Below are 16451 nucleotides of genomic sequence, written 5' to 3'. Positions count from 1 at the left end.
CTTCGTGCAATGATTAACGCAGTGACGTCACGCGTGACGGAACGACGATTGTGTTCATGTTATGGGAAACTTAACAAGTCCCTTTTTAGCCTGAGAAATTGTTTGGAAACGCACAGGGGCCCTTTGCAGCACAGCGCGTGTGCGGGCAGCATCCCGAGAATGTTTAGCCTCCACTCGATCCGTCGCTGCATACGTGGAGCGCTCCGAGCATGAGCCTCGGCTGCATCCATTGTCTTCCCGCAATGTGACTTATGTGTCCTGTAGCCACTGGCAGTTTTTATCGTCACTGAAGCGATCGCGAGAGCGGAGGCGGAAGTGCACCGCTGCTAACCTTAACAAAAATGGCTTATAGACACTTTATGCAGTTCTTGATTGCCTGCCTTCCTATAGATATTTTCTTCTCTCTATTCATAGTCTGTTGACAAAAACCTGCTAAATATTGTATGGCCATTGATCTATAGATTATCTATAGACTGTCTATGTGATTTGTATTGCCTATAGAATGTTGTCTAGGTATTGTATATAGATTGTCTACAGAGTGTCTAAAGAAATTTTTGTAAGTGTTAATTGCGGCTCCATCGAATCGTGCCTCCAAAGGCGAACGAGAGTCTCCTCACCCTACTGTTTCACCCGACTGCCGCCACTTTCGCCCCCTTCACCTGCTCCCCTTCTCCGCCTTCCACCTTCCTCCTCTCTCTATTTCTGCCCTTTCCTGTATGGAACGGGGAACTAAAGAAAATGCCGGTGAAATACCGGGTGTGTCTGGGGAAGTGCATTCGAACTCAATGCGCAAGTGCTTGCTGACGGATTACTGCACCTTTCCTTCCATAAAATAGCATGGATTCTATTGAGGCCGTCCTATTGATTCTGCCGCTTTTCTTCGTCTTCATTTCCCAAGCTAAATTGGGCAACTTGCAGAACGTACCTCCTAAGTAGAACGTTCTTGTGGGCCAGTTGGTAGATTTGAATTAAAGGTAGAACTGCGCAAATAAGAGCGGAGAAGACAAAAATGAAACCGTTTTCGTTTCTATGTTTCTGGCCATGTATTCTTGGCGAAGTTCTACCTTTTGATACCTCCTATCTGCACGGCCACGTGCGACCTCTACGGTGTACACATCAAATGTATATATATATCAGTGTAGGCTGATAAATACAGTAGTGCGCTTTGTTATTTAGACTAGCTTGGGCTGTATTGTCCAGGTGAAGGTGGCTCCGCAGATGCCTGATGCATAACCCATAGTTCAGCAACTCGACATTGTGCGCGCACGCGTGTTGTCGAGGAAATATGGCGCATGTTCCCAAAAATGGATGTCTCCAAAGGAGTAAGAAGAAATAGCCCTTGCTGTCAAATCTAAGATGTTTGACGGCATCCAACTCGAGACATTTTTTCCCACTTCGCAAATGGGGGCATTTTATTCACACGTTTTCTTTTCTCTGAATCCAGGCACTGCCGTATGGGCAACGTCTCCAGGTGGCACAATGAAAAATTGCCGTCGCAGGTCACTTCAGCAGCGATAAGCATGGGGCAACAATCTAGACGATTAGAGGTGCGTTTTTTATAAGCTTCTTTGCCTAGATGCTCTTGACATAGCCCAGTCACCTGGCGCTTGATACGTGTGGCTAGATAAGTGCGTGGTAGACACTGGTACCTCGTGCCTTCAAGCGTAGGCATATGCGGCATAGAAAAGCACTATGAGACCTCCTTCCTGTTCCTCTCTCCTTCCTGTTCCTTGCTTGGTCCTCTCGCTAGTCTGTATGTTACAGCGCTGTGACTGACACGGCAAACTATCATTGCAGGTTGCAAATTGCTGCTTAGGTTTTTAGCACTCATTTGTTCATTCTAGCAGCTGCCAGCACGTGACGTGATAGCTGGGATGTGAAGGGTGACCAGATTTGCAAGACTGTACCCGCTCACGCAACTGTTTCTACGAAGTTCGAGATTGTCGTAGGTGATTTCATTGCTTCATCTCATAAGTCATTCGTCACCTTTAAATTAGGCGCAGCCAGTGAGCGGCGAAAATTCCGTTCCTTCGTGATCGCCGAGCGCACTTGGTACGTCCGCTCTCGCCGAACGGTGTCTATTTGGGGCCGCAAGATCGGCCAGTAAGGCATTCATCTTTGACGCAAGCCTGGTCGTCTTCCTTCTCGACTGCCTGGCTTCACCACTGCGTGACAATATTTGAACACCTTAGACTGCTTAAATAGAAAATTTTAATATTGCTGCACTATTTTATACCTTTTGAGTGTAATAATTCACATGGTAGCCAACACACAGATTGCTTGGGTACCCAAAGTCTAAGGAAGCAGTTCTCAACGGACGGAGAGCTGTAATAACATTGCGAACTAAATTTTGAAAATTTGCTAATCAGAGCTATAATTTCAAACCAATAAAGTCAGAATGTCGCTGACAGGCTGATTAGTACTCATGTTTTCATGCAGGCTGTTAAAAATGCAACGCATTTGAAATGCATAACTAGGCGCACTCTCACTACAGTGTGAAGAAACTGTGGTTAAATGCTGTGCGTGCGACAGTAGGTGTGGCCAAACGGTTTGAGATTAGATCTCCTATGCGGTGGGGGGGGGGGGGGGGGGGGATGCGATGGTCTATGCCTAGTGCCTCCGGGTATGTGCACCACCTGCTTCCAATGGGTAAAAACCTGGCCTGGTGGTCTGCTTATGTGGGGAGGAGTGAAATAAGGTGTCTGACCCCAGAGTGCACCCACAATATCTTGCGACATTGTGCACTTTGTCAAAGTTTTCCTTGCGCCATATTTTGCGAATCTGTAGTGTTCATTCTTCAAAGCTGCCAACACGCAAATTTATTGTTTGCTGAGCAAGACGCGTACAGATTTATTTCGATTGATCGCATACAGGTGGAGCTGATTATAGAATGTTCCAGAATGTCGCAGTAATTTCCCACGCCCTGTCTAGAAAGTTTGCTATCAGCTTTAAATTAAGCACGGCCTTCAAAGGCGGGCATTCTGTTCGATGACCGCCGAGCACGCTTGTTGCTTTCGCCACCGCCGAGTGATTCTCTTCATTGTGGGCTGTTACGACTGTGGTAGCGGCATACCACCGATGACAACCAGTTGTCGTGGGGAGCTGGCTAACGTGAACCCGGGCTCCATCGGGTAGCGTTTCCAAGCCTTCGGGCTGAGGAAAGATGGAACTTGATCTTTGGGAAAACGAAAACAAGCGGGTTTAATGGCACTTTGACAAAACTTTTTACATGAGAAGGACAAAGCAAACAGTCAGAAATTTAAAGTTCATGCGTCGAACGACTGGATCAGCCTTGTCGCCAGGGCCCAGAGTGACCTTTCTCACTCAGCACGCTTCGTATATCACCTAAGGTTCCGCCCCTTCATCAGCCAGTGGCCAATCCAACACGAGGCACATTTTCTGGCTGGTTCATCATTTCAAAGCCCCCAGAGCCCACACACAATTCTTTTGCGCTCCCTGAATTCAGAACGGCCCAACAGTCTAGTGAGACGCCCCAACTCGGAACTCGTATAGTTTGGGGTATTAACCCGTGGGCTCTGGATAGCTTGGGAACACGCACGTGGTCAGATAACTTTCTGGAGCTTTGTTCGCGATGCTAAACTCACTCCCCTTATGGTGCCGCACTGCCTTGTACGCGATCAGCTTTATGCTGGGGCAATAACTTCGCCCCCATTCTGTGCATACCCATGAATTTCAGCTGCCCAGAGGTGCAGCGAGGAACCGGAGCAGTACAGATCCTGCCATTCCGTCGTTTGCATCTCAGGCCCCGCGTGGGCGTCCTGGCAATGGGAGACCGTGTCCTGCAGTGGGACCAGCCTCTTGAGAAGTGTGGTGCTTCGTGGAAGGTGACTATCTGCGTTTCTTTTTTCGAGCGAAAAGCTTCACAGCGCCAGCTTTTCAAGCCGTCAAAGGGGCCGTAAGCTTGACCTTGAAAGTAGCTAGAGTTAGCGGGGCCGCAAGTTTGACATTGAATGTAGCTAGCGGTGAAACCATGAGCAAAACTGGTGGTATTCAGGTTCGACACATGACGGCAGCTACAGCAGGCGACACTAGCGGCTGTTGCACCATCTATCTCACCTTTGACCTTGACTTTCGGTCAAGCTCAAAAGCCTCTACCGGCATCGCATGCGCAGGTCATGAAAGAGGATTCTGCATAAAACGCCGGTGCATTTTGATCCGTTCAGCGGAACGCTAGGTGTGATTGATGCCACTCCTGCCGTGGAGAGCGGCAGAAGTGCGCTCCATCACCGTGTTGCCGAGAGGAAAAAAGGAGGCATCCAAGGTATGCTGCCTACTCCCTGCGTGACGTCACACACCTTGACCATTTCTCCAAGGTGGGAAAAGTTGCAGAGCACGTAGCAAGCGGAGTCACTCATTGCAGAGACAACCCATGCAAATGGGCGAGAAGAAATGGCAAGTCCGCCGCTATTTTTTACTGCGATGCAACAGTGCTGCAAGCTGCAACATGTCCATCAAAAACACCTGTGTTCCCTGCGGCGCCGCGGGCCTCAACTTCGGCGAGAACTCTGCGGTCGGACACAGTTAATTACTTGACGTGCTGTCCTTTTATTCTTCCCCCGTCGTCTGTCCATTGTCGGTCGCTTTCCCAGGCGTCCTTCTTGCTGGGAACCAGGTAAAGGGGAATGTCGCGGGAAAATTCCGCCGCAGGGCCGCCAGCTGGGTCGTGACAGGACGCAGTGCAGCCCCAGTAAAGTTTACTTTTAAAATCGCTTTTGGCCGTCTTCCTCACTGCCTGGACTCCCGCCACCAATATGTGACAGTATAAAATAATCTTAATCACCAACGTTATGCGTTCAGATGCTGGAAAAGTCTGAGCTGCAGCGATGTCGCTTGGGGCACCAGCCGATCAGAGAGATTGAAATCTATGCTCAGGTGTGGCAAGTTTGCTCGGTTTCCGACCCGCATTGGCACGAATGGGCTATCAGTGTATGTACTTTCTAATACACTGGGTCGTGCTACACTCTAGCTTGAAGATTATCCGGCCCCTTGTGTACTTTAAGGCCATTAGCTGTTAAGGCGAAGGTTTGGTTTATGGGTTTATGGGGGTTTAACATCCCAAAGCGACTCGGGCTCCGGAAATTTCGACCATGTGGGGTTCTTTAACGTGCACTGACATCGCACAGTACACGGGCCTTTAGAATTTCGCCTTCATGGAAATTCAACTGCCACTGCCGGGATCAAGCCCGCATCTTTCGGGTCAGCAGCCTATCGCCATAACCACTGAGCCACCGCGGCGCCTAGTAAGGTGAAGATTCCAGGTCTACATGTATATATTCAGGGCTGCCAACATCCAAAGTTCGGTGGAAACCTCAACCGCGCCATGAGGGAAAGGAAGAAGTAGGGATTGAAAGAAGGAAGAGAGAGCTAGAGACGTACTGCAATTGGAGAGCTTCGGATAAATTTCAACTTCGTGGCGTTTTTTAAAGGGCAACCTGCTTTATTCTTTTACATTTTCAGTTGATAACATTGCATTCTTTAGAGTTCCTTTTATCCGGCAAAAAGCACTTTTTAAAATACAGAGTAGAAGAACTTTTAATACTGCAAAAACCAGGAAATATAAATTCGGTCTATACCAAACATTTGTCATGATAGACGTACCTGTGACGTCACGAATACTGTCGCAAATTGTTTGTGTGCGCGTTGACTAAACTGGTGATTGTAAGCGACAGCTGGGGTTATTATTTGTCTGAAACGAATAAAAACAAGCTAGAAATCGTATTTTAGGAAACGAAGAGCTAATATCGACCAAGACACAGACGCGCACTGTGCGGCATTTCACCTCGCTGCTTTAGGCAAATGTCGCAGTCAACAGAGAGGATGGGTGCTCGTGTCTCGACCTATGCCTTGACTGGTGGCGTCGCAACACACATCCGGGGCCACCTCAGTGTTGCTTCCTTTGGTCACTAAGATATGGTCACTTCACTGCCGGGGAGCACTGACGTTTCGCTCCCAGCTCCGGCGTCGCCATGTGTGGTTCACGCTCGCTTCATTCGCATGGAGGAATGACGTCGCAGAAGATGCTCGGGGGAATGACGACGCTTGTAAGCGAGCGGCCAGGCTCGCAAGGAGCATAGCGGAGAAAGGGCCGCTGCGCCCCTTGGTGTGCTTTATTTACAAGCATGAGACAGTCAATTACTTGAATCTCTCAGAATTCGCGACGAATGGTCCAGCTTCACTTTAAGAAACCAGTACAGCCGCTTTTACCAATCAGATAACCATCGCTTGGTTACTTCTACCCGCTTAAAATCTATGTAACAGACGAGAGTAAAAGTGACACCTGCTGGGAGAGGGAAGTCAATAAAGTATTCAAAGTAACAAACTCAAAATAACAGAGCGCATTTTGAAGCGCACTCTAAGGGTGTGCTCTACATTAATTTTGGCAAATGGGTGTAAACAGGGGAACGTGGCCATGGCAGTTTAGGGAATACTCTTAACATGTATTGTCAATTACTGTGGTTGACCGCTATTCTGTGTGATATTGCAGGAGGTTGCTTCGGTCTCCCGTCAGGCTCATGCATTGCTCGATGCCGACGGCAATGGAGGGGGCCTCGGGCAGCAGCACAGAGAGCTCCTGCCGTGCCTTCGTCACGTGGGTGTGAGCCGGGGCACCGTCCTACTTCCCAACAGCGCCGTGACCACATCGGGTTGCGTGCGCGGGAAAGGTGGGTGTCCCAGTTGAGGAGGAACAGGAGGTCTTATACCAGAGTTGCACCTGTGATTTGCCCATTCCCTTCTATGGCAACGTAGCCACTTTAACAGGCAAAAAAAATTACAATCGCTTAACCACAGGATATGGCCAGTGATATTATAAAAACAATTTGGTTTATTTGAGCTTAACGTCCCAGAGCGACTCAGGCTATAAGGGACGCGTAGTGAAGGGCTGCGGAAATTTTGACCTCATGTGGTTCTTCAACGTGCACCGACATCGCACGGTACCCGGGCCTCTAGAATTTCGCTTCCAACGAAATGCGACCGCCGCAGCCGGAAGCCAACCCGTGTGTTTCGGGTTCTAGATTATGGGGTTTAACATCGCTAAGCGACACACTACCGACAGTGAGGGACGCCCTAGTCGAGGGCTCCGGATTAATTTTTGTCACCTGGGAATCATTAACATTGCATTGACTGCGTACAGAACACGGGCCGTTTGGTATTTGGCCTTCATCGCAATGCGGCTGTGGCTGACAGGACTGGATCCTGCGGCCTTGGGATCAGCAGCCGACGGCCAAAGGCACTGAGTCACTGCGGCGGGTTCAGTGATATGCGCTAGCTGGTTCGTGAAGTGATTAACGCAGCGACGTCACGCGTGATGGTTATGCTCATGTTATGGGGAACTTAACGAGTCCCTTATAGCCTGACGGAAATTGGCTGGTCATGCATTGGGGCCCCGTTCTGCACAGCGCATTTGCGGGCAGCGTCCCGAAAACGTTTGTCGTCTACTCGATCTGTCTGTGCATACGCGCAGCTTTCCGAACATGAGTCTGGGCTGCATCCATTGCCTTCCTGCAACGCGACTAGTGTGTCTTGTAGCCACTGGCAGTTTTTATCATCGTTAAAGCGATCGCAAGTGGGGGGCGCAAGCACACCGCTGCTAACCCTTACAAAAATTGTCTACAGACAGTCTGCAGACTTCTTATAGACTCTGTTGCCTTCCTATAGCTATTCCTTTTTGTTTATACATAGTCTATTGACAAAAATCTACTTAAAGCGTATGCCCATAAACCTTTACTATATATAGGCTGTCTGTAGAGTTTGTATTGCCTATAAAATGTTGTCGTGGGATTGTCTATGGAGAGTCTATAAACTTTATAGACAGAAATTTGTGAAGTCTATAGAGTGCCTAAAAAAATTTTTGGAAGGAAACCGTGGCTCCACCGAATCATGCTACCAGAAATCAGCGACAGCCTCCTCTCACGAACCCCTCTGTGCGCACGCACACGTGCTTTCACCTCACCATCTTTGCCTGCTCCCCTTCTCTGCCTTCCACCTTCGGTTTCCCTTTATACCTTCCATTTGCCATACAGAACCGGTGAACTGTGAGAAAACATCGGTGAAATGCAGGGTATAACTGCAGAAGTGCATTTAGAGCTCAATGCGCAAGCGCTTGCTGACAGCCTGCTTGAAGCATCTGTGCAATTTTTTTGTGCATAATGGCTTGTAATGTTTTTCTTCTTTTAACTGGGATGGTGATATGATGCATTTATTTTGTATAAGAAAATATAATTTAAAAAAAACATGCTTCCTGAAGGCTTTGGTTTGTAACATAGTGTACAAGTGATGCTTATTTTCTTTACTATGATAGCATATCGATTAGTGTAATAAAGCATGTCATGTAAAGGGAACATACTACTTTTGTGTACTTTTCTGTAATTGTGTCTAAGGCAATGTACTAGGAACTGCGGCAAAATTAGATTCACATTGTACCCTGCAGTGCCTGGGCTAAATAAGAATAGCGTGCATAATGTTCTGTCTATGCTTGAAGCCTCTGTGCAGTTTTTGGAGCATAATGGCTTTCACTTGCACAGTTTAATCAATATGTTCCAATGGTTTTTTGACGGGAATGGTGGTATTATGCATTTATATTGAATGAGAAAATATAATTTAAAACAAAACATGCTTCCTGAATAAAGGCTTGGTTTTGTAACAGTGCACAACTGATGCTCATTTCCTTTACTATGATAGCTTATTGGATAAGTGTAGCAAAATGTCAAGTACAGGAAACATACATACCACTTTTTTGTATTTTCCTGAAATTGTGTCTAAGGCAATGTACTAGGAACTGCGGTATAATTAAATTCACATTGTACCCTGCAGTGCCGTAATCACTTGGGCCAAATAAGTTTAGCGTGCAGAATGTGTTGTTATCAGCCAAGTAAGTGTAATTGTAATTTGATTATTTCATCAACTAGCACATCATAGTCTGTACCTGTTCGCTTTAGCAGGTAGCTATAGCTAACAGGGCAGTCTATCTGTATATACACTGCACATATGCATAAACACACCACCCATAGTACTATTATATCGTGCAGGACGACTCCAGCTTTACGGCGGACGACGTGCAGAAGCTGACCTTCCATCTCTGCCACACCTACGCCCGGTGTGCAAGAAGCGCGAGTGCCCCAGAGACCGTGTACTACGCTCATCTGGCCGCATTGCACGCAAAGCTCCTCATTGCCAGCAAGGTGGACATGTCCAGCTCTGTCAGCGAGTCGTCCGGGGGCAGCAGGGACGCAGTGTTGTCCACCGTCCAGTACGTGGAGGCCATCAAGGTGTGGGAGGCGCTGCAGGCCACCATGTACTTTATCTGGAGGAGGAGCTTCTCCACTGTTGCTGCATTCCAGTTCCAGTGAGTCTGGAGGCATATTCACTCATTTCATTCATTCATTCATTTATTCATTAATTCATTCATTCATGCATATAATTTGTCACTCGTAAGTGATAATTGAGTCCTTCTCATAGGCTAAATAAATGTTCTGTCTATGCTTGACGCATCTTTTAGGTAATTGGTTAGATGATGATTTGTGAGATAATGATAAAATTGGTTAAATAATGATAAACATCGCCAACGGGGGCCCCGCAAGGGCACAAAGGCGAAGGCGCAAGTCTAAATCTGTGCATGTGTGCCGGAAAACGGCCGTGGCACGTAATGAGTGTCACGGTCGGGCTCAGTGTCGGAAAGCAGTCCGGGATGGAAAGGACATCGGGCACCCAGGAAAAATTCCTGTTCCCTGGTTGTTCTCACGCCACCAGACCGCCCACGTAGCCCTGACAATAGAGCGGAAAGAAGCCCAGATGGTGACCTTAGAGTGGAGCACCCGCCGAACGCGAGAGAACGGCTAGCCCGAGTGGCCACGATATCCGCCAGCTCATTACCGAGAATGCCGGCGTGACAAGGGACATGGAAAAGTGCGAGGGGTCTGCGCGACGCCACTGATGTAAGTGTGGCCTTAATGTGATCCACAGCCGAATCGCGCAGTTGTATGCAGCAGGTGCCGAAAGGAGCGAACACAATCGGTATATAAATGCACCGGCGCCGTTCCCCTTCGGGAAGGGACGTACTCCACCGCCTCCATAAAAGCCACCACCTCCGGGGGCTACGGACCCGATGCGCCGTCGACCCGAAAACGGCCAACCGCTCGGAGGACTCCGCGCGATCCGTACGCCACAAAAGTGGCCCCCGCAGCTACAGAGGTGTATGCACCATCAATGTACACGTAATGCGCCGGCGACAACGCCGCAGCCATCGCCCCATCCACGTCCACACGACGGTGCGAGAAAGCCACGACCTCCGAGGGATGCCGCGCGGCAACATCAAACGGCTGTTGGACCTCGACAGCTCGGATTAACCTTGTCCCAAAAGCGACGCCTCGGTGATGGGAAAAGAGGTGAAATTCCGCGCTTAATCTGTCGAGGTCTATCGCTTACGAAGGGGCGTGCTCAAGGATCTGCAACGCCCACGTGCTCGTCGTGGAATAGGCCCCCGCCAACGCCAACAGCGGGGACCTCTGCACAGACGCGAGGCGAGTTCAAAGACCCGAATGAGGACACTCAGTCCACCAGACGGGCGAAGCGTATGCGAGGGTCGGGAGCGCACCCTGGCGGTAAAGCGCCCTCATGCGGGCAGGCGCCGGTGTGCCGTTAATCCGCAGAAAAGTCGCAAGGCGGGCGTAGAGCGTCTCGGCACGCTCCTTGAGTCTTTCCACATGGGGAATGAACGAGAGGGTGTGGTCAAAGACGATGCCCAGCGCCTTGGAGGCGGGCCTGAAAGGCAGGCGGGCACCGTCAATGCGAACTGCGGGCATGGTGCGCTCCATTCCCCGCCCTGCGGTGGGGGGGAGCGCACACACTGTCTTATCCCGTGAGATGGTGATTCTCGCATCCCTCGCCCACGCTGCGACTTGACCGAGAGCATCTTCCGCCAAACACTCAAGCTCCTTTGTGTTAGATCTAGGCACAAGGACGGCCACGTCGTCCGCATGCGACTGCCTGGTGATGGCGGTGGAAAATGTATTTACTGGTCAGGCTGTGGGGGACTTTGGTCTGGGAGTGGAGCCCTTAGTCCGGGGCCTCAACGGCCCTGGTAGACACCACAGCCCTGGCGACGAGCTGATCAACCACGCCTATCGACCGCAGGACATGCTCACGGCTACATTCGGAACGGAATGGGCCGGAAGGCCGAGGTGGTATGATTTAGAGTTATATGCTCCCCGCATAGCGGGACATTGGCGCTGTAGCGAGTAGGGTGAACGCGGTGGTTGCGCGCGAGGAGAGATAACGGCCGGTCCATAAGGGTAACAAAGTGGATTCCAAGAGAAGGAAAGCGTAGCAGGGCGCGGCAGAAAGTTAGGCGGACGGATGTACGATGGTTGTACAACAACATCGTAGATGAACACAATATCATAGAACAATGTTGCCCAATGCAGCTATGTTCAAATTATTGAACAGGCACGCATGAACACCATTGGCCATAGCTACCTCGTGCCACATGTAGCTTATGCTTCGCGCTTCTCATTCACTGTCAGTGATATCACTCGCATTGATTCACGGAGTCATTATAACATCTAAAGTACAGCCTGTGGTTTTGTGATTGTTGTTCTGTCTTCAACACTCGCTGCCTTCTTTGAGCGTGGCTTTCTCTATTCCGTGGTTACGGTTCAATAGTAGGGATACAGAATAAAGGACACAACGCAGCTCCGTATGTCATGTTGTGTCCTTATTCAAAGTAACAGCACGCTTTCTGAAGCGCCCTGCAACTGTGGGGCCTGCAGTAATTTTGCTAGTAGACTGTAAACAGAGGACCCCGGCTGTGGCAGTTCAGGGAACATTCTTGCATGTATTGTCATTACCGCGGCTGACTGCTACTCTGTGTCATATTGCAGGCGGCAGCTCCGGTTTCCCGTCAGGCTCATGCATTGCTTGATATCGGCGCCATTGGAGGGGGCCTCGAGCAGCAGCCCAGCCAGCTCCTAGCTGCAATGCCTTCGTCACGTGGGTGTGAGCTGCGACGCCGACGCACCTCCCAACCGCCCCGTCTTCTCCGCGGGTTGCGGGTGGAAGAGATGAGGGTGCCTCAGGTGAGGGAAAGGGTGGCCGTGATTGGCTGTGATTGGCTCTTGCTTTCGATGACATAGCAGTTATTTATGAAGCAAAAAAAGTAAAGGTTTGCTTAAGCCTTCCTGCACGCCGAAATGCGATAGCATGCATTTCGAGTTATGTTGTCTCTGATGACGGATGTATCCAATCATGGATGGCACCTAAGTAATAATTTAAAATGGACAGCCAAGTAATCTTACTAAATTTGTAACTGATTAACACTTATTAGTCAATGCTTGTTAATTAGTTTTAAATTCTTGTTCAATTTTCATTAATTGTTTGGGCGTGCAATTCTTGCTTAACCAATTTCGTGAATTTCTCGGTACCTTTTGCACGGACCGACGGCAAAACATTTGCGGACAAGATAAGGTGAAAATGTAATCGTTACACGCATTCATGCACTAAAATTTCGAAGTGCTAAACCCTGCACCGTAATGTGCAGAACTCGGCGAAAGCTGTTGCCTTCTTGGTTGCTGTCCTTTTAGAACGCCTACAGTAAAGCAGTAAAGTCTGAGACCTGGATATTTTGTGCCAGAACCTTTGCTACTACAGTGCGCAGTCACGTGTGCGGATGTCGACTGTTTAGGAGTGCACATTAAGCATCCGCCGGGACGGGCTCTCTATAAGAGCTCTTGCAGCAAAACCCGCAACTAAAAATCTGGTGTGCGTACCTAAGGCTGATCTCCCTCTTAAAGACTCCGACATTTATCTTTTCGCATCGCGGAGGGAATTATGCTGTGTGTGTTCTCTTCGGGCAGTGAAGAACGTCGTAGTTCTAACGATGCCCAGAAATATCCGTGCACCGCCCTTTTTATATTTCGGTTTCACTGAAATACCGCGAACAAAACCGTGATTTCTGCTCTCGATAACCGACTTATATACTGCTGATGGTCATCAGTAAGACGAACATGAAATCGTGTGCATAGATTGGCTACTGACCCCGAGGTTGTGGGATATTGGTTGTCCTCCTTTGTCTTTGCGTCTATGCCACCAACTCACGTTTTCCTTTCGTTCGGGTGCCTGTCATTGTGAAACTTGTCTATCAGGGAAAGCGCAGCTACAGAGAGTGCCAAATCCTTCACTGCATGAGCTTTTTTTTCGATAGCATGCGCGCTCTTCAACGCAGCCGTGGGATATAATAATTTAGAGATTCCCGCTGTCGGGATAAGGCGCAGAGCTGCGGGAAAAGAATCTACAAATACGTAAGAGCTTTCCTCACAAATAGAACGGCTACAATAGTGCTCGGGGTGCAAGAGCTTTCAAACACCTAATAAGGGAACGCCGCAAGGGTCAGTGATTTCACCCATACTCATTAACATAGCAATGGTTAAGCTCGCTAGACAGCTAGAAACCATACAAGGCATAAGTCATGCAATGTATGCGGACGACATCACTGTGTGGGTCACTGAGCGCTCACTCAGCGAAAAGGAAGCGAAACTGCAGGGTGCTCCAACGTGCGTAGAAACTTACGTTAGAGACAGGGGCTTGGCTTGCTCGACGGAAAAATCAGAGCTACTAAGGGTCTGGTGAGGTAAACTCAACCGATCCGCACTGGAAACAAAAGAACTAAAACTAATTGTTTATCTAGAAGGGCAACTCATACCAGAAAGAACAACCGTCAGAATATTAGAGATGTGGATTCAGTCCAACCAAAGGTGCACGCAGGCGCTCGGACTAATACAGAACTCGGCGACACAGGTCGCCCGCATGATAACCAGGGTCTCTAGGAAAACACACGGCATGCGGGAGAGCGACACGCTTAAGCTTGTAAAGACCCTAGTGGTTAGCCGAATTACATACAGCATACCGTACTACAACTGCAACAGAGCAGAAATAAAGCTAGCGGACATGATACATAGGAGAGCATACAAAACAGCGCTACACGTACCGCAATCAACCTCGACGGTGAAGCTAATGGTTCTAGGTCTGCATAACACCATTGAGGAGCTAAGGGAGGCCCAACTCGTAGCTCAGCTAAAGAGGCTAAAAAAGACCAAAACATGGACCGACCTGCTCAAAAGATGCGGCTACGAGGTTGCACTGTCAGAGATAAAAAGATCGAAACGAATACCCAATGAACTGCGGCAAACAATTAGAGCAACACCAATTCTAAAAAAATTGGATCCGAACCTGCACAAAGAGCGACGAGCAGATAGGGCACAGTATGTGCAACAGAACCTAGCCAACAAAGAAAACATTACGTACACGGATGCGGCTGCATACGGAAGAACTAGACAACATAACAAAAAATTGAGCGGTTGCAACGCCAATTAATCATGAGCTCAAAGAAATAGCCAGCGCAACTATCAGGGATGGCACGATTGAGGAGGTCGAAGAGGCTGCCATTGCCCTAGCGGCGTCAGAGGGCTACCATACTCAAAGGTTCCTAATAATTCTAATACACTCGCAAACTGCGTGCAGAAACTACATGAATAGCAAAACAGGGGGGACAGCGCTCCACATCCTAAAGACAGCCAAATTTCCGCCGAAGGAAAAACAATTGCGACACATAATAATGTGGGTACCGGGACACACAGGCATCGCGGGGAATGCCGAGGCGGATAGGAGAGCTCGAGAGCTTACAAACCGAGCTTCCTACCAAACCAGCCTCGAGCAGCCTGACGCGGAACCAGTGCCCTTAGCATACTCAGAAATTCTGAATTACTATAAGGGGTTCCAGGATTAGATATCCCCCACCACACAAAAATCTCCACCAGCAGGAAGCGGTCTATTGGAGACAACTACAAACGGGAACTTTCACGAATCTAAACATACTAAGCAAGATCCACCCAGGGCTATATAGCAGCAAATGCCCGTGGTGCGAGGACAAAGCCACAATAATTCATATAACGTATTGTGAAAAGAGCACAAATGCGGCTGCAATAAACAGAATCCCGAGTGCGGAGCAGTGAGAGAGGATGCTTTCCAGCCAGGATCCGGCGGTCCAGGCAGGACTGGTCCGGAAAGGTTACCTGGCGGCAAGACTCAGTGGGGCCCTGGGTTAGGGGCTCTAACCCTGCCACAAGAGCCACAGACCACATCAAAAGATGTGAAGAGTGTCTCTACACCGAGACCCACCCATATATTTCTATGATTAAAGTTATTACTACTACTTCCCCTTCTAAATTTCTTCCTTCACAGGTCTGGCCTGGCAGCTTCCCCACTGTGCCCTTCTTGTGCCGAACCTGAGACAACAGATCACTTCCTGCTGTTGTGCCGCCGCTTCTCTCATTTGAGGAAGCATCTTTTGCAAATTCCATTTCATCAACGGGGCTTGCCTGTGTCTTCCGCGGTTGTTGTTTCCATTGGCGCTTCTTTGCTAGGACGAAGCGACAGGAGTGTGCGCTCTGCTGTTCAAAATTTTCTTCAAGAAACGCGGCGACTCGCATTATAATTTCTTTTTCCCGCTCTCGGTCAGTACGACATTGAAACATTACAGGCATTGTAGATTATTATGCACAGTAAGCCATTGTCCCGTCTTCGATCTCTATGTTAACAGGACCCCTGCCCTTCCCTCTTCCAAACTATCAGACTGCATACTATTACCACTCCTTTTCCCGTCAAAACTTTCCTGTATCCAGTAATTAACCGCCTGTGTCTTCGCCACTCCCCCGTATTGGGTATGTGCCAGCAACGTCTGAGGCCTTCCTTCCTTCCTTCCTTCCTGCAGTGCCGGTTCTCTGCCGTGAGCGTTTTAAAAGCTGCTGCGGTGGATGCCAACCGAGGACCAGGCGGATCCACCCAGGGGACTGAGCCGGCGCCACCCTTGTCTGCACCTCCGCAAGGATCGTTCGCACAGGGCATCCAGGATTGTGTGTGCCCAACGGCGACGCAGCTGCTCCCTGCCACCACCAGCACCAATGGTGCAGCCTCCTGCTCCGCCAGCAACGGCCACGGTGATGCCACAGCAAGTCTCCCCAGCACACGCACCCGGGCTCCCTCCAAAAATACGCCGGCCGCAGACATCTCCTCGAGGAGGTTCACTCACCTCCGGGGGAAAATCATCGGCACGGCCGCCATGGAGCACGATGAGGAGTGGCAACGAGTGCTTGACAAAATGTTCTTTGAGAACTCCGAGATGAGCTGGACCAGTGCAATCTTGCAGCACGGCCGCCATGGAGTGCGATGAGGAGTGGCAACGAGTGCTTGACAAAATGTTCTTTGAGGAACTTTGAGGAAATTATTATTATTAAACAGTTTTCACTACCTTTCTGCGTGTATTTTATGCGCTCCGCGTCCGCGTGCTTCGGTGCTCACCGGTGGCATGTTGTATTTTTACAAGGATAGTTGGTTATAGTGCTTCTGCCGAGATTGTGATCTCGTGGTTGCTTGTGTCACTG

The 16451-nt window shown here is 49.3% G+C and overlaps 1 protein-coding gene across 1 annotated transcript in view; it reads left to right on the top strand.

Annotated features, from left to right (window-relative positions):
* Positions 1–16240, top strand: part of LOC144102586 (uncharacterized) — a 28252-nt gene extending 12012 nt beyond the window's left edge. Inside the window, exons 5-9 of the mRNA XM_077635817.1 lie at positions 1445–1547; positions 6506–6683; positions 9048–9364; positions 11898–12092; positions 15782–16240. Coding sequence (XP_077491943.1) covers positions 1445–1547; positions 6506–6683; positions 9048–9364; positions 11898–12092; positions 15782–16240 — 1252 coding nt within the window. The remainder of the gene's footprint in view (positions 1–1444; positions 1548–6505; positions 6684–9047; positions 9365–11897; positions 12093–15781) is intronic.
* Positions 16241–16451: the final 211 nt, after the last annotated feature.

Source organism: Amblyomma americanum, chromosome 8, assembly GCF_052857255.1.
Source record: "Amblyomma americanum isolate KBUSLIRL-KWMA chromosome 8, ASM5285725v1, whole genome shotgun sequence".
Classification (NCBI taxonomy): domain Eukaryota; kingdom Metazoa; phylum Arthropoda; class Arachnida; order Ixodida; family Ixodidae; genus Amblyomma; species Amblyomma americanum.
Note: the sequence above shows the minus strand (reverse complement) of the source record. Positions and strands in the feature narration are given on the sequence as shown.